Source organism: Myotis davidii, unplaced genomic scaffold (assembly GCF_000327345.1).
Source record: "Myotis davidii unplaced genomic scaffold, ASM32734v1 scaffold118, whole genome shotgun sequence".
NCBI lineage: Eukaryota > Metazoa > Chordata > Mammalia > Chiroptera > Vespertilionidae > Myotis > Myotis davidii.
The window spans coordinates 2,530,363-2,547,374 of NW_006290441.1; the positions used below are offsets into that span (position 1 = coordinate 2,530,363).

A 17,012-nucleotide genomic window follows, 5' to 3' on the forward strand; every position below is an offset into this window, starting at 1 on the left:
TCCAAAGATATACAATGGCCAATAAGCAAGATTTTCAATTATGCCCTAGCTGGTTTGGTTCAGTGGATAGAGCGTCAGCATGTGGACTGAAGGGTCCTGGGTTCTATTCTGATCAAGGGCACATGCTCGGGTTGCAGGCTCGATCCCCAATGTGGAGTATGCAGGAAGCAGCCAATCAATGATTCTCTCTCATTATTGATATTTCTCTCTCTCTCTCCCCCACCCTCTCTGAAATCAATAAAAATATATTTAAAGATTCTCAATTACCATTCACTAGAGGCTCAATGCACGAAATTCGTGCAAGGGGCTCCAAGGGCCAAGCCCCAGCCCTCGCAGAATCAGCCCCAGCTTCATCCCAAGGACGGCCGGTCCAGTTAGCATATTACGCTTTTATTATTATAAATTAGCCATCAGGGTAATGTAAATTAAAAGCATAATGAGAAAACATCAGACACCAACTGGGATGGCTATAAAAAAAAAAAAAAAAAAGGACAGATAATAAGTATAGGTGAGGACTTAGCAATTGGGAACCTCATACACTGCTGGTGAAAATAGAAAATGATATAGCCAGACACTTTGGAAAAGTGGTAATTTCTCAAAATATGATCTGCAATTTGACTTCTAGGTTTGTATTACCCAAATGAAATAAAAACATACATCCACACACAAATGTATAAACACACACACACACACACAAATGAGTACACAAATGTTTATAGCTCCATTGTTCAGTCAAAAGTGGAAACAATGTAAAGGTACATCAAACGATAAGCAAGTAAGTAAAATGGGGTATGTCAATACAACTCCTGGGATATTATTTGGCAATAAAAAGGAACAGAAGTACTGTGACCTGTCACAATATGAACTTGGAAAATATTCATGCTAAGTTTAAAAAGCCACTCATAAAGGACCAAATGTTGAATCACTCCATTTACATGAATGTCCAGAGTAGGCAAAATTCATAGAGAAGACATAAAATAGGTTAGCCGTATCTTAGGGTCGGGAGGTCTCAGAGAAAATGGAGAGTAACTGCTAATAAGATTCCTTTTTGGAATTCTGTGAATATAAGAAAAACCACTGAACTGTAAACTTTAAATGGGACAATTTTATGGTATGTGAATTGTATCTTAATAAAACTGTTATTAAACTGTGTACACACCCACAAAAAGAAATACCTTTAGAAGTATTTCAGCTAAAGAGCCAATCATATGCAGGGCTCCATCTTTTTTTCGAGGATCAGCATTTGGTTCTGTAAGAATCTGGTAGCAAAATCCCATAGTCTTTTGCAGTACCTAAATTAAAAAGAGAAAATCTTAAAAAACATTAATGACAAAAATGACTTATATACGGCTAACATTAAAAGCAGGATATCTGGTTTGAGCATAAACCTATGAACCAGAATGTCACACAGTTCGATTTCCGGTCAGGGCACATGCTCGGGTTGCTGGCTGAATCCCAGTGTGGAGGGTGCAGGAGGCAGCCAATCAATGATTCTCATCATTGATGTTTCTATCTCTCTCACCCTTCCTCTCTAAAAACCAATTAAACATATTTAAAAAACCAAACACATTAAAATAAAAAAAGCAGTGTATCTGAACAAATTTTAAATATTAAATAACCTACCTCTTTTCTCTTACTACATGCAGTAAACAAAAGTGTCTGGGCAGCAGTGGTAGGAGAAATGAAATCTTCAAACACATCTAGAGAATAAATTTAAATACAGAAAAAAGTAATTTCAATTTCTTCAACAAACACTGCCACATAATTTATAAATGATGTTGGTAAAGCAAAACAAAACAAAAACCCACAAGAGGAGGGTGCGGGACCTTAAAATTTTGCTATATTTTGACACAAAGTGAACTTGAAAATGAACCCAATTACCAATATAATTTTGTGAAAGCCTAATTCCATGTCATTTCTGTATAAGATAAATGATATTAATCCATCAATTTATACTAATGATTATTTTCTTTCATACAAAACACTACTATGAGAATTCACAACAGGGTCACAAAAATACAAACTAATAAAAGTACGTAAGATTCTTTGATTGCAACTTCATAAGAGATCTGGAAGCAGAGAATTCTTCTAGGCCATGCCCAGATTCCTGACTCCCAGAAACAGATAATTAATGTGTTATTTTAAGCCAATAAAAAAACACAACACAAAAAAGTAAGATTTTGCTAGGAAGCAGGACTAATACTCAAATTAGTCAAATTACAATCTTTAGTTCCATGGAGACTTCCTGTGACCCTAGCTTCCAGTACGCATCTTCTCAATTCACACATATATGATTAACTGACATGGGATCCAAAAGTATAGTTTAGACTTTTCAGACCTCACGGACCATCATTGGTCTGTGGACCACCGGTTGGAGACCGCTGGTTTAGACACTCAGTGTTAAGGTATAATCTTGAATTTTTAATAGTTTTGGAATGTGCTAGAAGCACATCTAATAATTTAACACTACTGTATTTCTCTGCTAAAAATTATCAAATGCTATAATTAATGCATAGCCCCCCTCTCAAAGGTCTAAAGCAGTTATTTGTAACTGTGGTGCTGCAATAATTTTTAAAATATTAAATACCCGAATTCTTTTCCCTTATATTGTCAAATAAAAAAATGATAGTAGCCAACACAACAATAGGCATCTGGTGTAAATGAATCAAAATTATACCTGTTTTTTGGGCAGATCGGTAAAAAATATATATTAAGGAGTGCCACATAATCTTAGTAATTAGTTTATGTGTGCCATGAGATGAGAAAAGCTGAACATCTCTGGTCTAACCAATGAATAGATTATGCTGAAACACCAAAGATTTTTTAGTGCAAAAGGTAAGAGGCCTTGATATCACCTAGGTTTACTATATACAACCTTAACTGACATTTAATTTCTTAAAAAAGTAAAAATTCCTTACCAAACTTCATGCGTATATATTCATAAGGGTCTTCTTGCCAGAGTTCTTCATCAGCATCTGTATAGCACATCAATGGAAAAATAACATCTTGGATAATGCCCTGTAATTTAAAAGTTAAGAAAGTAACAACCTTGAGTTAGTACTGAAATTTAAACCTTCAAATTTCTGTTTAAGTGATAAAAAAAAGTAACCTTATAATCTATAATATGTGTTTTTAAAAGCTTAGTATCAAACTTTACATTCTCAGATCAACTATCAATGTACATATTTTTCCTTCTATGCAACAAGTAATTATGAAATAAAACATGAATATAGATAACAATTAAGTATTCTGAGACAATACAACATGAAACTTTAGTCCAGGAAGTCCTACAGTTCTAAAGCAAAAAAAATCACTCATAAAAATATGTAAGCCAATTATCCTCACAATTAACCAAGCAAAATAGTCCTTTGCTTGTTCCAAATTACATATATAAAATATTAACTAATCATAATCCAACAGTAAGAAGTTTTAGATGAAAAGATATTATGAATATTAACAAAATTCCTTTTATAAATTTATGCAAGGTGTTTTATCTCGTTTTCCTAATCTACTCTAAAAACAATGACCAGAATTACAATAAGCAACACAAGTCAACAAAAAATGCATGTTAAACCTTTATGATAATTAATGTTATTTCCATTATATTTTCTAGAAAATATTTCAGATAGAAAATTATTACTTGTATATGAGGCTTCAGGTTCTTCCAGGTGAGAGCATGAGAAACTCCTTGATTAATATAATTTAATGTCTGTTGCAAAACTCGAGGAGCCATATATTGCTTCTCCTTGTACTGATATAATACCTTCAATAAAACCTTTTAACAAAAAACAAAATTTAAATAGAAAATTAACAACTTACAAGCGAGCAAAAACATCTGACACTTTTACCTTAATATACAGGTAACCATCACAAAATCATCCTAATACATAAAAACCCTGGATCCCTCACAACCGGAGGCTCTACTAACCGGAAGTCAGTTCTTCAGTCAGCGCTGGGTTGCCCTGGCGACCCAGCACTGACTGTTAGGGCTGCAGGCTCCGTGACCCAGCACTGATTGCTGAGGGTGCTGCGAATCAAGCCCGAGAGAGGCCTGAAGAGAGAAGCAGGGTCTGATCCGTAGCCTCTGTGGTAGCTGTTAATCAGCACTTGCCTTGCTCTTTCTCTCCAGCAGCCGAGCCTTTCTGATCAGGCCCCCTTGATAGGCCCGAGATGCTGACTGGGATAGAAACTCACCAATCAGAACCAAATCCAGATGAACTGTAAAGAGCCAATGGCTGCCTAAGAGGTGGAGCTTTTGGCACTGACTGGCATAGAAACCAACCAATCAGAACCAAATCGGCCAGGAGAAGAGGGCACTTGGGGAGGAGATCAGACCTGCAGGTGAGAGCAGTTGGAGGTGGAGATCAGGCCTGCAGGGGTGGGCGGCTGGGGGTGAGATCAGGCCAGCAGAGGAAGCCAATTGAGGTGAGATCAGGCCAGCAGAGCAGTTAGGTGTTAATCAGGCCGGCAGAGGAGCGGTTAGGGGGTGATTGGGCAGGCAAGCGGTTAGGAGCCAGCAGTCCCTGATTGTGAGAGGGATGTTTGACTGCCAGTTATCCCCCTGAGGGGTCTCAGATTGGAGAGGGTGCAAGCTGGGTGAGGGACACCCTGCAGCTCCCCCCACCCCCCTACGCCCCGCATGAATTTTGTGCACCGGGCCTCTAGTAAGCATATAATTTAAAGAAGAAAGTAATTCTTATTTTATTTTTTTAACTGAACAAGCAACCTGGGTATGTGCCCTGACCAAGAATCAAACCTGCCACTTTTTGGTGTACGGAATAATGCTCCAAACAATTGAGCCACACCAGCTAAGGTGAATAAAACAATCTTTTAAATTATATATTGTAGAACCACATTTATAGGCATTTAAATAAACAAACTGAAGTAATAATATGTCAAAGGACTAGTTTCTGATTAAATATAAAAAGAAGGGAAAACCATATGCTACTTAATGAACATACCACAATATTCTGAAACATCCCTCCCTATATTGTTAAAATCACCCTCTAGAAAAACCTTACCCAAACTAATCACCTACTTATTTAATTTCTGGCAATAGTTTTTATTCTACTTCACATTTCAGAAAAGCGATTGTCAAAATCTGAATCACAAACCTTTCAAAGGGTAAGAATGCAATCCCTGATTGATTTGGTCTGCAGACCCAAGGGTCTCAGGTTCAATCCTCCTCCCACTTTGGGGTCTGTGTGAGAGGCAACTAATTTTGTGTCATTCTCAAGTCAATGTTTCTCCCTTCCCCCACCTCCTCCTCCCTCTCTTCCACTACATTTGAGAATCAGTGGAAAACATATTCTTGAGTGAGGATTTTTTTAAAAAGCTAAATCATTTTACCAAGGTAAAAAAGGCATGGATGGTACAAAAGTATTGGCAGCAAACTTTCTGTACCTAACATGAATAAAGGAAGTGGCACTGAAGTGTATTAGCAATCATATTCTTTACAGCCATATAATTACAGAACACGCTTTCCTTAAGAATGCCCTTTTAAAAAAAAAGTTCTTAATGAACAAGAAATATTAATATCACTAAATGGGAAATATACATACAGCACTTCCGCTATATACCAAAGAAAAATTGTTAGAAGAAAAGCTGAAATAGTAGCTTCTTCCATCAAATACTATCGTATACTTGAAAGAAAAACTAATAAACTAAATATGGTTATTTAGACTGAGTGTATGGCATATTTCTTTTTTCTCAAAAAATGAACAAAACAGCCCAGCCAGCATGGCTCAGGGGTAGAGCATCGACCTATGAACCAGGAGGTCACGGTTCAATTCCTGGTCAGGGCATATGCCTGGGTTGCAGACTCGATCCCAGTATGGGGGATGCAAGAGGCAGCCGATCAATGATTCTCGTTCATCATTGATGTTTCTCTCTCTTCTCTCTCTCTCAAACCTCTAAAAGTATAGAAAAAAAGAAAATACACCTTTGGGTCCTAGCCGGTTTGGTTTAGTGGAGAGAGCACTGGCCCGCAACTAAAGGGATCGGGTTCAATTCTGGTCCAGGGCATGCACCTTGGTTGCAGTTTTGATCCCTAGCCCTGGTTGGGACTCATGCAAGGCAACTAATCAAAGGGTCTCTCTTATATCGATGTTTTTTTCACTCTCTCCCCACTTCCTTTCCACTTTCTCTAAAAAACCAATGGAAAAAATATCCTTGGGTGAGGATTAACAAAACAACAAAAAAAGTTAATAGGTTTATCATTTTATTATTGTTTTTACTCTTTTTAAAAAAATATATTTTCATTGATTTCAGAGAGGAAGGGAGAAGGGGAGAGATATAGAAACATCAATGATGAGAGAGAATAATTGATAGGCAGCCTCCTGCATGCCCCACACTGGGGATTGAGCCAACCCAGGCATGTGCTCTTGACTGGAATCAAACCCAGGACCCTTCAGTCTGCATGCTGACGCTCTATCCACTGAGCCAAACCAGCTAGGGCATTTTTACTCTTTATTAAAGCCTTACACCAGGACATGTTTTTTGTTTTTGCTTTTTAATTGATTTTAGATAGAGAGGAAGGGAGAGGGGGAGAGGGGGAGAGTGAAACATCAATGTGAGATACTGATTGGTTCCCTCCCATACATGCCCTGACAAGGAATTAAACCTTCAACCCTTCGGTGCATGGGACAACGCTCCAATTAACTGAGCCACATTGGCCAGAGCTTTATAATTTTATTTTATTTTCTAAGAAAATAAGCATGGCCCTAGCCGGTTTGGCTCAGTGGATAGCTCATCAGTCTACGGACTGAAAGATCCCAGGTTCGATTCCAGTCAAGGGCATGTACCTTGGTTGTGGGCACATCCCCAGTGGGAGGTGTGCAGGAGGCAGCTGATCGATGTTTCTCTCTCATTGATGTTTCTATCTATCCCTCTCCCTTCCTCTCTGTAAAAAAATCAATGAAATATATTTTAAAAAAAGCATGACTGAAATGAATCTAATAATGACATGTTTTTACTTAGAAAAATTATCTTAGACTTACTTGCTGGACACCAACAGCAAAAGCTTTCAGAAATACTTCAGCAAATTCATTATACTCCTTGGAAACATTGCCAGGGCTTCCATATCTAAAAGAACATTAAAATGTTGATTGTTTCTTTATAATGCTTTATATCAACACTTATAAAACCAAAAGCCTGAAAAATAAATCATCATGTATCTGGGAGCTTACCTTTCAAAAAGCCGTGCTAAAATATGTAAAGCCCACTTCTTACATTTCCACCATGGTAACTCAGGTCTATCATCTTCTTCAACTTGAAGTGTTTCCTTATTTAAAGAGACATTTATTTAATGATGGCTATAGTAAGAGATGATACATTCTAAGAGAAATAATATGAGGTCCTAACCGGAGGTTTAAGGGGGGGGGGGGGGGCGAAAAAAAAGGAGGAAGTAAAAAAAGAAAAAGAAAAAAAAATATGAGGTGAGAACAGATTCTCAAAAACATGAATGCTCCTCTAATGTTGGCCTTTCATATTAAAAAGGTAGATTTGAAAAAGTACTAACCCTTATTTAAATATAAGGGGCACTTCCAGTGCTTCAACTACCTATTTATGAAGGATATGCTTTTTAAAATTCTGTTAGGTGGCCTCCCTCTTGAGATCATGCCCACCCCTTTCTCCTCCTTTCCCCCCACCCTCCCCACCGCTGCATCACCTTTGCCTTTCCCTCTCTTAAGTTCCAAGAGACCTTCTTTTGTTTCTGTAACTTGTTTCCTGAGCCTACCCAGCCCAGACGGCTCACTTCTACTACCTCCATACTTTCTCTCATAAGTTGGGGTGGGGAAAAAAATAATTTTTTAAAAGCTTAAATCCATTTTAGTCAAGACCCAAATAAAGTCAAGGTCATGACAAGTTCCTTAATCAAAACCTGCATAGTTCAAATCAAAAGGCACAAGAAACTCCATTTCAGACCTCTAATTTCAGAAATAGTATAAATACACAAAGATATATACATATATATATGTGTGTGTGTGTGATTGCAAAGACTTGTATAAGAACATTCATAGCAGCTTTAACTAATACTAAAATTCTGAAACCACTAAGATGTCCATCAACTAGTATATCCAACTTGCATATAAATGATAGTACATCCATATAATGGAATACTACTTAGCAATAAAAAGGAACATGGGGGGGGGCATTGGGGAAAAAGGAGACATATATAAAACTTTAGACAATAAATAAATTTAAAAAAGGGGGGGGGGACACAAACTACCACAACACAACATAACACATCTGATAAATAAATTAAGCCAAAGAAGGTACATACAAAACAATTACTTTCAGCTTATAAGTTCTTACCCATTCACAGATGTCTGCAAATTATTAAGCTAAAAATTTAGCTATGGACTTTAAAAAAATATATAATTTATATGTAACATTGTATTAGTTTAAGGTATATAACATAATGATTTGATATATATATAGGTTGTTCCAAAAAAAGTATACACCCTTTAACAGCTGATAACTCAATTTTCACTCCTTTTCAGGTATAACTGATTTGAAATAATGGGCAAAGCCAGGCTAAGCTTTGAACAAAGAAAACTTATCCTAAAGAACACAAGACTTTTAAGGGAATACATAAAAGATAAAGTTTAGGTACAAAACTGTAAACAGTTAAAAAATTAAGGGTGCACCAGAGCCGGTTTGGCTCAGTGGATGGAGCGTCGGCCTGTGGACTGAGGGGTCCCAGGTTTGATTCCAGACAAGGGCATGTACCTGGGTTGCGATCAACAGCCGATCAATGTTTCTCTCTCATCGATGTTTCTATCTCTCTATCCCCGTCCCTTGCTCTCTCTCTAAATATAAATGAAAACATATTTAAAGAATTAATATATAGTATATATATATATATATATATAAAAATTAAGGGTGCACAAACGCCCAACTAAAGGATTCTTAAAGTCTGAGATTCCACTGCTACACAGTATTAGCAGTGCCTGGACCAATGAATGGTCATCAGTTTGAAAAGAGGCACTAACCAAAAAAATTATTCATTTCTGTAGATTCTTTTTGAAGTTTGAAAATGAACTGTATGTCAATAAACACTGATTTTATAATCATTCAGTGTATATACATTTTTTGGGGACACCATGTATGTATATATTGTGAAACGATTACCACAGTAATCATTAGGAAGGTGGTCAAAAGGCACAAATTTCCAGTTATAAGTTCTGAAAATGTAATGTATAGCATCATGATGATAGTTAACAATATTGTATTATATATGTGAAGGTTGCTAAGAGCAGAGATCTTAAAAGTTTACATAAAAAAATTTATAACTATGTGAGGTGATACATGTTATAAGCTCTTAATTCAAGACTGAGAAGAAACAGAAGAATTAGGATGAAATTAACAGGTATATAAACATTTAAACAATATATAAAATAACCTTTACAAAATTTTACTTTGTATATGCACATATGTAAACAATTAAATTTTGTCTATCTCGAAAAATTTGCATAGTCAATTATGTAAGCTTATAAAGAATGTTACAGGAAATGGCAGTTAAAATTCTCAAAAGTAACTAAATATTTATTTTTAGTAATATAAGAGGACACAGACTTACATTAGGTACATCTCTGTTTACAACAGTCTTTAAAATTTCTATCCATTCTGTCAGGTTCTGTTGGTTTATCAGCTCCAGTGGCAGTGTATACTAAATTAAAATCAAAATTAATTATATTTAAAATCCTTACAAAAGAGAATTTCACTTCCTTTTATTCTTCACAAAACCTACAAAAAGTATTTCCTTTAATACATATTTCTTGTTTTTTGTACATAGGCAAATTTGATTAGTTACTACGCTGGGGAATTGTGGCAATGACAGTGGCATTCTTGTCTTATTGCCAAATTACTGGGAATATATTCTATTTTCACCATAAGGTATGATATTTATTGTGGATTTCTAGTGAACATTTTTTCATCAAGTCAAGGAAATTTTGATTCCAGGATTCTTAGAATTTTACTTAAACCAGGAATGACATCCTCCTTCCATATAAGAATTAACCACAAAATTGATTTCTTACTGTTGATACATTCTTGCATTCCTGGAATAAATCCTCTCTCTTAATAGGCTTATAAAATCAATATCATATTTAGGATTTTAGGACATTTTCCAAAGTAAGAAGGGGCTAAACTTTTATACATGGTATGCTAAATCTCAAAAAATTCATTGCAATGATAAACATTCTGTCCTATGCCCTAAAATAATTTATAAAAAGAACTTATTTTTAATCTAAAAGATGGGGAATAGAAGCAGTACTAACACTGTCTATTTAAATCACTTAAAAAAAACTGCATAAGGAGTCAAATGGAATGGTGGTATTAAAGTGCCCTTAAGTTTTGGATATTGTCTTTAAAGATCTAGCAAAGATGTGCAAAATCCAACCAAACAATAGAATGAGACAGTTATAATTTCAGTTAAGGTAAAGTCATAGGTATATTTAAATGCAATTTAAAAAGTAAGAAAGGCATGAATTGAACCAAAAGTCCTGGTAGATGAAATGAATCCTTTTATGGCTATTTGGCATAAAAAGAACAAGAATTTTAATCCTGATAAAAAAACTCTGTTTCTTAACTAATTACCCGCCACTGAGAATACAGACACAACCATTTCCTTAGCCTATAACATTGTTCCAAAAAGATTTATTAGGGCAAAATACAAAAATAATGAGGCTCATTATGTGCCAGTCAAGCCCACAGTATTAGTATTTTTGTGTAACATAAGCTTAAGAATAGATTTTGTAGTTATTGGGACAATCTATGTATATGTGGATTATCAGAGTACTTGTTAGATGTAAACTATAATCAAGTAACTTATTTTCAAACTTGTAAAAGGTACAAGAAAAATTTACTAATTTTGTAAATAGTGTTGGATGGTTTAAGACAACTTAAGATTGATCACTTATAATTTAAGATTTATTAGATTTGTTTGTATATTTGGGTAAGTATGCTTGGTTAGAACTTTTAACATATTTATAATTTTGGCAACTTATATTTGACTAGCAAATCATTCTCTTAATCTAGATACACTGACTTTTTATACTTAAAAACTGCTTTATAAAAATTACCTGAACAAGAGCATAGAAGATCTTAAAAATTTGTTTCTGAATGAGAACAGACTGATCAGACTGATCAGAAAGAAGCTGAATAAAACGGTCCTTTAGCACTGGCAGGAAATGCTGCATTGCTGCTACCAATGGAGTCCGTTCCTCTGGTTTCTTGTACCTTTAGGTAAGAATACAAACTATTTCTATAAGAATTTATTTTACAATTTTATTTATAGATAACATATCAATTTAAACTACTGGTTTGTTCACAAAAATATAAGCAAATAGAAGAAAAACCTACTATGCAACCAAAAGCAACTTTAGAAAAACCTCAAATAATAATAGGATATCTAAAATTTACTCAGCATTATCATGAGGTCTAATCTTTAAAGCCCCATTAGTATCCTCTTTTCTATAGCTGAAGAAACTGAGGCATAGACAAGTTAGATATCTTTCCCAGTATACACATCTAGGTATGAACCTTAACAGTCGAGAACCAGGGTCTGTACTATTAACCACTTCACTATGCTATTTCTAATTCTGAATACTGTATAAGTGAGGAGGTACAATGGTTTGCTTTTAAACTTAACAGTTGATAGATATAAGAGCAATCATATTATTATCATCCTTAAGTAATTTATATACCAAGAGTATTAACAAAGAGTGGCATCTATAATGCAAAAATACTCTAAAAGCGTTATAAACCAAAAGTTTTTTTAAAATAACTCATCTGGCAACAAAAACCGACCTCAACAGGCTATTTATGATTTCATTTATTCCATTTGGAGAGACTATTCACATACTTCATTGCTAATACAGTAATAATACTACTGAGTGCTAGTACAGATTTCAATAGGAACATTACATAACATTTATTATGTGAATCTTTCTAAAATCCAAAAAAATCCTGAATTCTGAATCACTTTTTGCTCCAAGATTATGTGTAAAGCATTGCTGACCTAAGATATTTTCACATACAGATTCTTTAGCATTTTAACTGTATTGTTAAGTTTGATGCTTTATTTCAAAAAAGAAATTTGAAACATCGAATATTTAAATTAGGTTATTTAAAAGGCTTTAAATAGGCTTTCTTTTACCAGAATCGTTTTATCTACTGGTAGACTTTTTGAGGAAGGGAAATGTATTTAAGAATTGCATATCTGAGCACCTTTTTAAAAGGTAAAGGTAGACACTCTTAAAAGGCTAGATTTTTTAAGCTATTTATTGGGGAAAATGAGAACTGAGGTCAATTGCCAAGAATAAAAAATACCAAGAGAAATGTTCACACAAATAATGACTGAGACTGTTAAACAATAAAACTGACTGATTATCTGCTGAGAACACAATTGAAAAGGTTATCCCTCCAATTCTGAGTCAATATAACAATTTATATAAAAGGAAGCCATTTGCACTTTCCGTAAGACCCCAAAGTTCCTGAATATGTGACACCAATAAAAGCCGACTACAAGGCTACAGTGTGTCCATCTGGTGAGCTATGTTGATAGAAAATACTTAAATACTAGCCCATAACTTTTGTTAAAAAAAATAAAATACAAAAACCTTCAATGGTTCATCAGTATCTAAAATATCACATACAAATTTCCCATCATGACATTCAAAACCCTCTTTAACACAGTTCCAATTTACAAGTCCAAAACTACCCCCAAATTCTCAACAGAAAGTATCCATACCATAGTAGTCTCCTAACTACCCACTAAAGACAGTATCTCATTTCCACCTCTGTACCTTTCTTTTTGTTCACACTATTCCATATAGTATGACATGCCTTCCTCTTCAAATGCTCCTTCTGTGCTCCTTCAACTGACAAGTTTTTCCTGAGGATCTATGCTCCTGAAGGCCACCACAACTTCCAATTTCTCCATGAATTTTCTTAGAACTGCTTCAGTCCACACAGATCCCTTGTGAACACCTTGTGCTCCACAATCAAACACTGGCTGAAAATGAACTGGAAATCCAATATTGCAGCAGCCTCCTGTCTCCCATTTTAAAAATCCCTGTCAAATTCTCTCCTGCTAATATTATAGGATAGGAGAGACTTGAACTTCCTCAGACAACGACAGCTTATTATTGTTATTCTCTCTCATTTTAGTCACTCACTTACCAGAACTACAACTGGCACTCTGACAGAGGTTGGAGCAACAGCTGGAACATTCCTTAGCAGAAAGATGGGTAGCTGGTGGAAACACAAGAAAACACCAGTACCAATGCTGTAAATGGTATATTCTCTCCTGCTCAGAACAAAAGCAGCAGTTCATGAGCTACTTTGAATTGAGACCCAAAAGGGTATCGTAGGCTAAATACAAGCCCCAGAATTAAAGGGCTCACAATGGCATCTGTGTAGCTTTCAGGACTGGAAATAAAGCCATCGTCATGGTGTAAGTGTCCTTCAATCCTTCCTCATAATTTTCTAATGTTGAAACTTTAATGTGCCTATCAATTTCATTATTTTCACCACACCACTGGAGAAAACCCCTTTTACATTGGACTTACTACTTTTAGTGCTATATACCTCAACTGCCAAGGTTAGACTTTCTTTTTCCTGATCCCTAAACCCAGATCTAAGATGATTCCTTGGTCTAAAAGAATGTCTTACTGATACTGATAGGAACTATAACTTGCTCAAATATGCAACCACTGAAATAGGTGATTGTGATTCCCTCAAAACACAATAATTAAAACTAGTCATATGAAATTCCAACATATTCTTCTTAAAGAATTAGAGATAGGTTCTTGTAAGTTATCAAGATCCTAAATTAAGATAAAGATTCACAGAAAGCCAGAATAGAGCTCTAATGCTCAATGTACTCTGATTCACTTCACATTTTAAAAAAGCCTGTATCTGCCCATATTGAAGAGTTAGCGCTCAGTTTTTGAATAGGAAACAAGCCCGCCTGGCTTGGCTCAGTGGTTGAGCATCAACCTATGAACCAGGTGGTCCCAGTTCAATTCCTGGCCAGGGCACATGCCCAGGTTGCAGGCTCGATCCCCAGTTGGGGGCATGCAGGAGGCAGCCGATCAATGATTCTCCCTCATTATTGATGTTTCTATCTCTCCCTCTCCCTTCTCTGAAATAAAAACGTATTTTAAAAAATGAACAAGGAAACATATGATTAAGAAAAAAGGGCACAAGTAGTTTATTAGTTGAATGAACAGAGGATACTACAGAAATAAAATAAGAATACTATTTCAAAAAGAAAACACTGAATTCAAATAACATAATTCACTAATTTTAATGTATAAAATGTCCAAACTTGCCCACTTCTCAAAACTATATAGGAATTGAAAGAGACACTTACTCATAATTTTTCACAAGCTGATAAAGGCAAAGAAGAATTCCTAGCCAACAAGCACTGTTATCAGACTGAAGATAAAAGCCAATTTTGTCCACAATGGCAGTCCAGCGGCTTGGGTAATCATGTTTGATGATATGATGAATGCACGTAGTAAGCTGTACCCTGAAAGTCCAAAAATAAACAATAAGAAGGAAGAAATGCTACCTAGATAAAATTTTATTAACTAAAAAACCTCCAAAACTTTTTATGTCTGTTTAGACAAAAATTAGTTACTGAGCAAAAACTTAACAGTTCCTACTATTTCAAAGATCAAACGACTATGATATAAATTACATGACAACATTCTATAGTTTTCTTTACCTCCTTTCATCTGATCACGTGTTTCACAAGTTTTACATGAAGTTTAAGTTATTGATTTTATAAATGTAAAATATAATCGCAATACAAAAATAAAACAAATTCTCCTGTAATAACATTTGTTAAAGTTTTCTGAAATGACTCCCCTACCTTCTTCCCCCTGCCAAAACCTCACAAATTATATACCTGCAAAAATGGATAAGCTTTAAAAAATACAAATGTATGTATATGTGTATATAGATATAGATATAGATATAGATATAAATACCTGATGAGCTCAGGAGAGTGGATAATGGCCTCTACAATATTTTCTCGAATACAATGTCGATCTTCTTCTGGAATAGTATAAGGGGATATATCCCGTGGTGCTGTCTCGCGATCTGGCCAATACTGCGTTATCATATTCTTCAAATAGATAACACCTAAAATATAGATTAATTTTTTAAAATGATTTGAGCCCTAGCCGGTTTGGCTCAGTGGATAGAACACTGCAGACCGAAGGGTCCCGTGTTCGATTCCGGTCAAGGGCATGTACCTGGTTGCAGGCTCCTCCCCGGCCCGGGACCTGGTCAGGGTTTGTGCAAGAGGCAACCAATAGATGTATTTCTCTCACACTGATGTTTCTCTCTGTCTTTCCCTCTCTCTTCCACTCTCTCTAAAAATTCAATGGAAATCCTTAGGCGAGGATTAACAACAACAACAAAATAATAAAAATTATTTGAGAGAGAGAGAGAGAGAGAGAGATAGAGAGAGAGAGAAACAATGATTTCTTGTTCCACTTATCTGTGCATTCACTGGTTAATTCTTGTATGTTCCCTGGTCAGGGACTGAACCCACAATCTTGGTGTATCAGGACAATGCTCTAATCAACTGAGTTATCTAGCCAGGGGTAGAGATTAATTTGACAAAGGAGTATTTACTATGAAAGCACTGAGAATATCCCTTATAAATGTCCACACTTCCATTTTTTTCTTTCAGACCAACCACTGTTGTAACACTATCCTTTCAAAAATAAAACACATTTATTTTAAAAGTTGATAATAAACACAAATTTAATAATTAGCTACAGTAGTCATCTATAATGTTTTTATCAAACAGAGACTAAGATAACTTTGCAAGTAAACACAATATAAATTAAACTGTTAAGGCCTTTTACATCACATTTATTCATAACAATTTTTATCCTAATTTCTGTAGGAAAGCTATTTAGATTAATTTTAACAAATTAGTTTGATAAATGAAGTCTCTAAAGATAAAACCACCTATACACACCAATAGCGCTTCTACAACTAGTATCACTGCTACAGAGTTAATGTTTGTGGCCCCCAAAATTCAGATTGAAATCCTAATCCCCAATGTGATGCCATTAAGGTCTTTGGTACATGACTGGGGGCTCTGTCCTCATGAATGAGATTAATGCTCTTAATAATAGAGACCCTAGAGAACTTGCTCCTCCCTCCTACTATCTGAGGTTCTATGAACCAGAAAGTGGATCCTCAGCAGATACCAAATATGCCAGTGCCTTAATCTTGGGACTTCTCAGCCTGCAGAACTGTGAGAAAGAAATTTCCATTTATAAGCCACCCTGTGTATGGTATTCTGTTACAGCAGCCCAAGTAAGACACACACAAAGATTATTTTTATCATAGAAAAATTATAGTATGTAAAGAATCTTAGTCTACAAATCTAAGCACTTCAATCATACACCACAATCACACTGCCACAAATTCATGTTACTTTTATGGGAGAATTTGCTGTATTCAAAATTACATATTATTTCTGTCAGCTAGCAAACTGCTATAATGTTCATTGCTAATTAACTTGAATAAACTAGACCGCTAACAATGCTTTTTATCCAGCACTCTTTTTATCCCCCCGCACCCCCCCCCCAACGAAATGAAGGGAGTAGAGTGGATGAACAGGGAGAAGGAACCCTCAATCACAAATGTATAGGAAAAGGAAATTAAAATACACGTTATAATATTTTTTAAAAGTTTAAGACTAAGAACCGAAGATGGCGGCATAGGTTAACGCCGGAGATTGCTGCCTTGAACAACCAATTCAAATTAGGCTTGAACCAGGGACCGGACAACATCCAGAACCACAGGAGGGCTGGCTGAGTGGAAATTCTACAACTAGGAGTAAAGAGAATATTATATCCAGACTCAGAGGAGCCGCAGTGCTGAAGTGAAATTCTCAGGTACCGAGTGCGCGCGGAGCGGGGCTGGCGGCGCGGAGGACGCGATTGTTTACAATCGGGCGGGAGTCGCAGACT

At 35.7% G+C, this 17,012-nt stretch overlaps 1 protein-coding gene across 3 annotated transcripts in view; it reads right to left on the bottom strand.

Moving 5' to 3' along the window:
* IPO7 (importin 7) overlaps positions 1 to 17,012 on the bottom strand; it is a 65,418-nt gene that overhangs the window by 22,114 nt on the left and 26,292 nt on the right. For 2 of the 3 annotated variants that reach the window (XM_015563724.1, XM_006763477.2), the window contains exons 3-12: positions 15,006 to 15,159; positions 14,384 to 14,542; positions 11,088 to 11,244; positions 9,584 to 9,673; positions 7,188 to 7,282; positions 6,999 to 7,083; positions 3,641 to 3,775; positions 2,919 to 3,018; positions 1,624 to 1,700; positions 1,176 to 1,292 (exon numbers count right to left, since the gene is read on the bottom strand). In XM_015563724.1, coding sequence (XP_015419210.1) covers positions 1,176 to 1,292; positions 1,624 to 1,700; positions 2,919 to 3,018; positions 3,641 to 3,775; positions 6,999 to 7,083; positions 7,188 to 7,282; positions 9,584 to 9,673; positions 11,088 to 11,244; positions 14,384 to 14,542; positions 15,006 to 15,159 — 1,169 coding nt within the window. Of the gene's footprint in view, positions 1 to 1,175; positions 1,293 to 1,623; positions 1,701 to 2,918; positions 3,019 to 3,640; positions 3,776 to 6,998; positions 7,084 to 7,187; positions 7,283 to 9,583; positions 9,674 to 11,087; positions 11,245 to 13,188; positions 13,253 to 14,383; positions 14,543 to 15,005; positions 15,160 to 17,012 lie in introns of those variants that run through there. The other variant, XM_015563725.1, reaches the window with a different exon arrangement.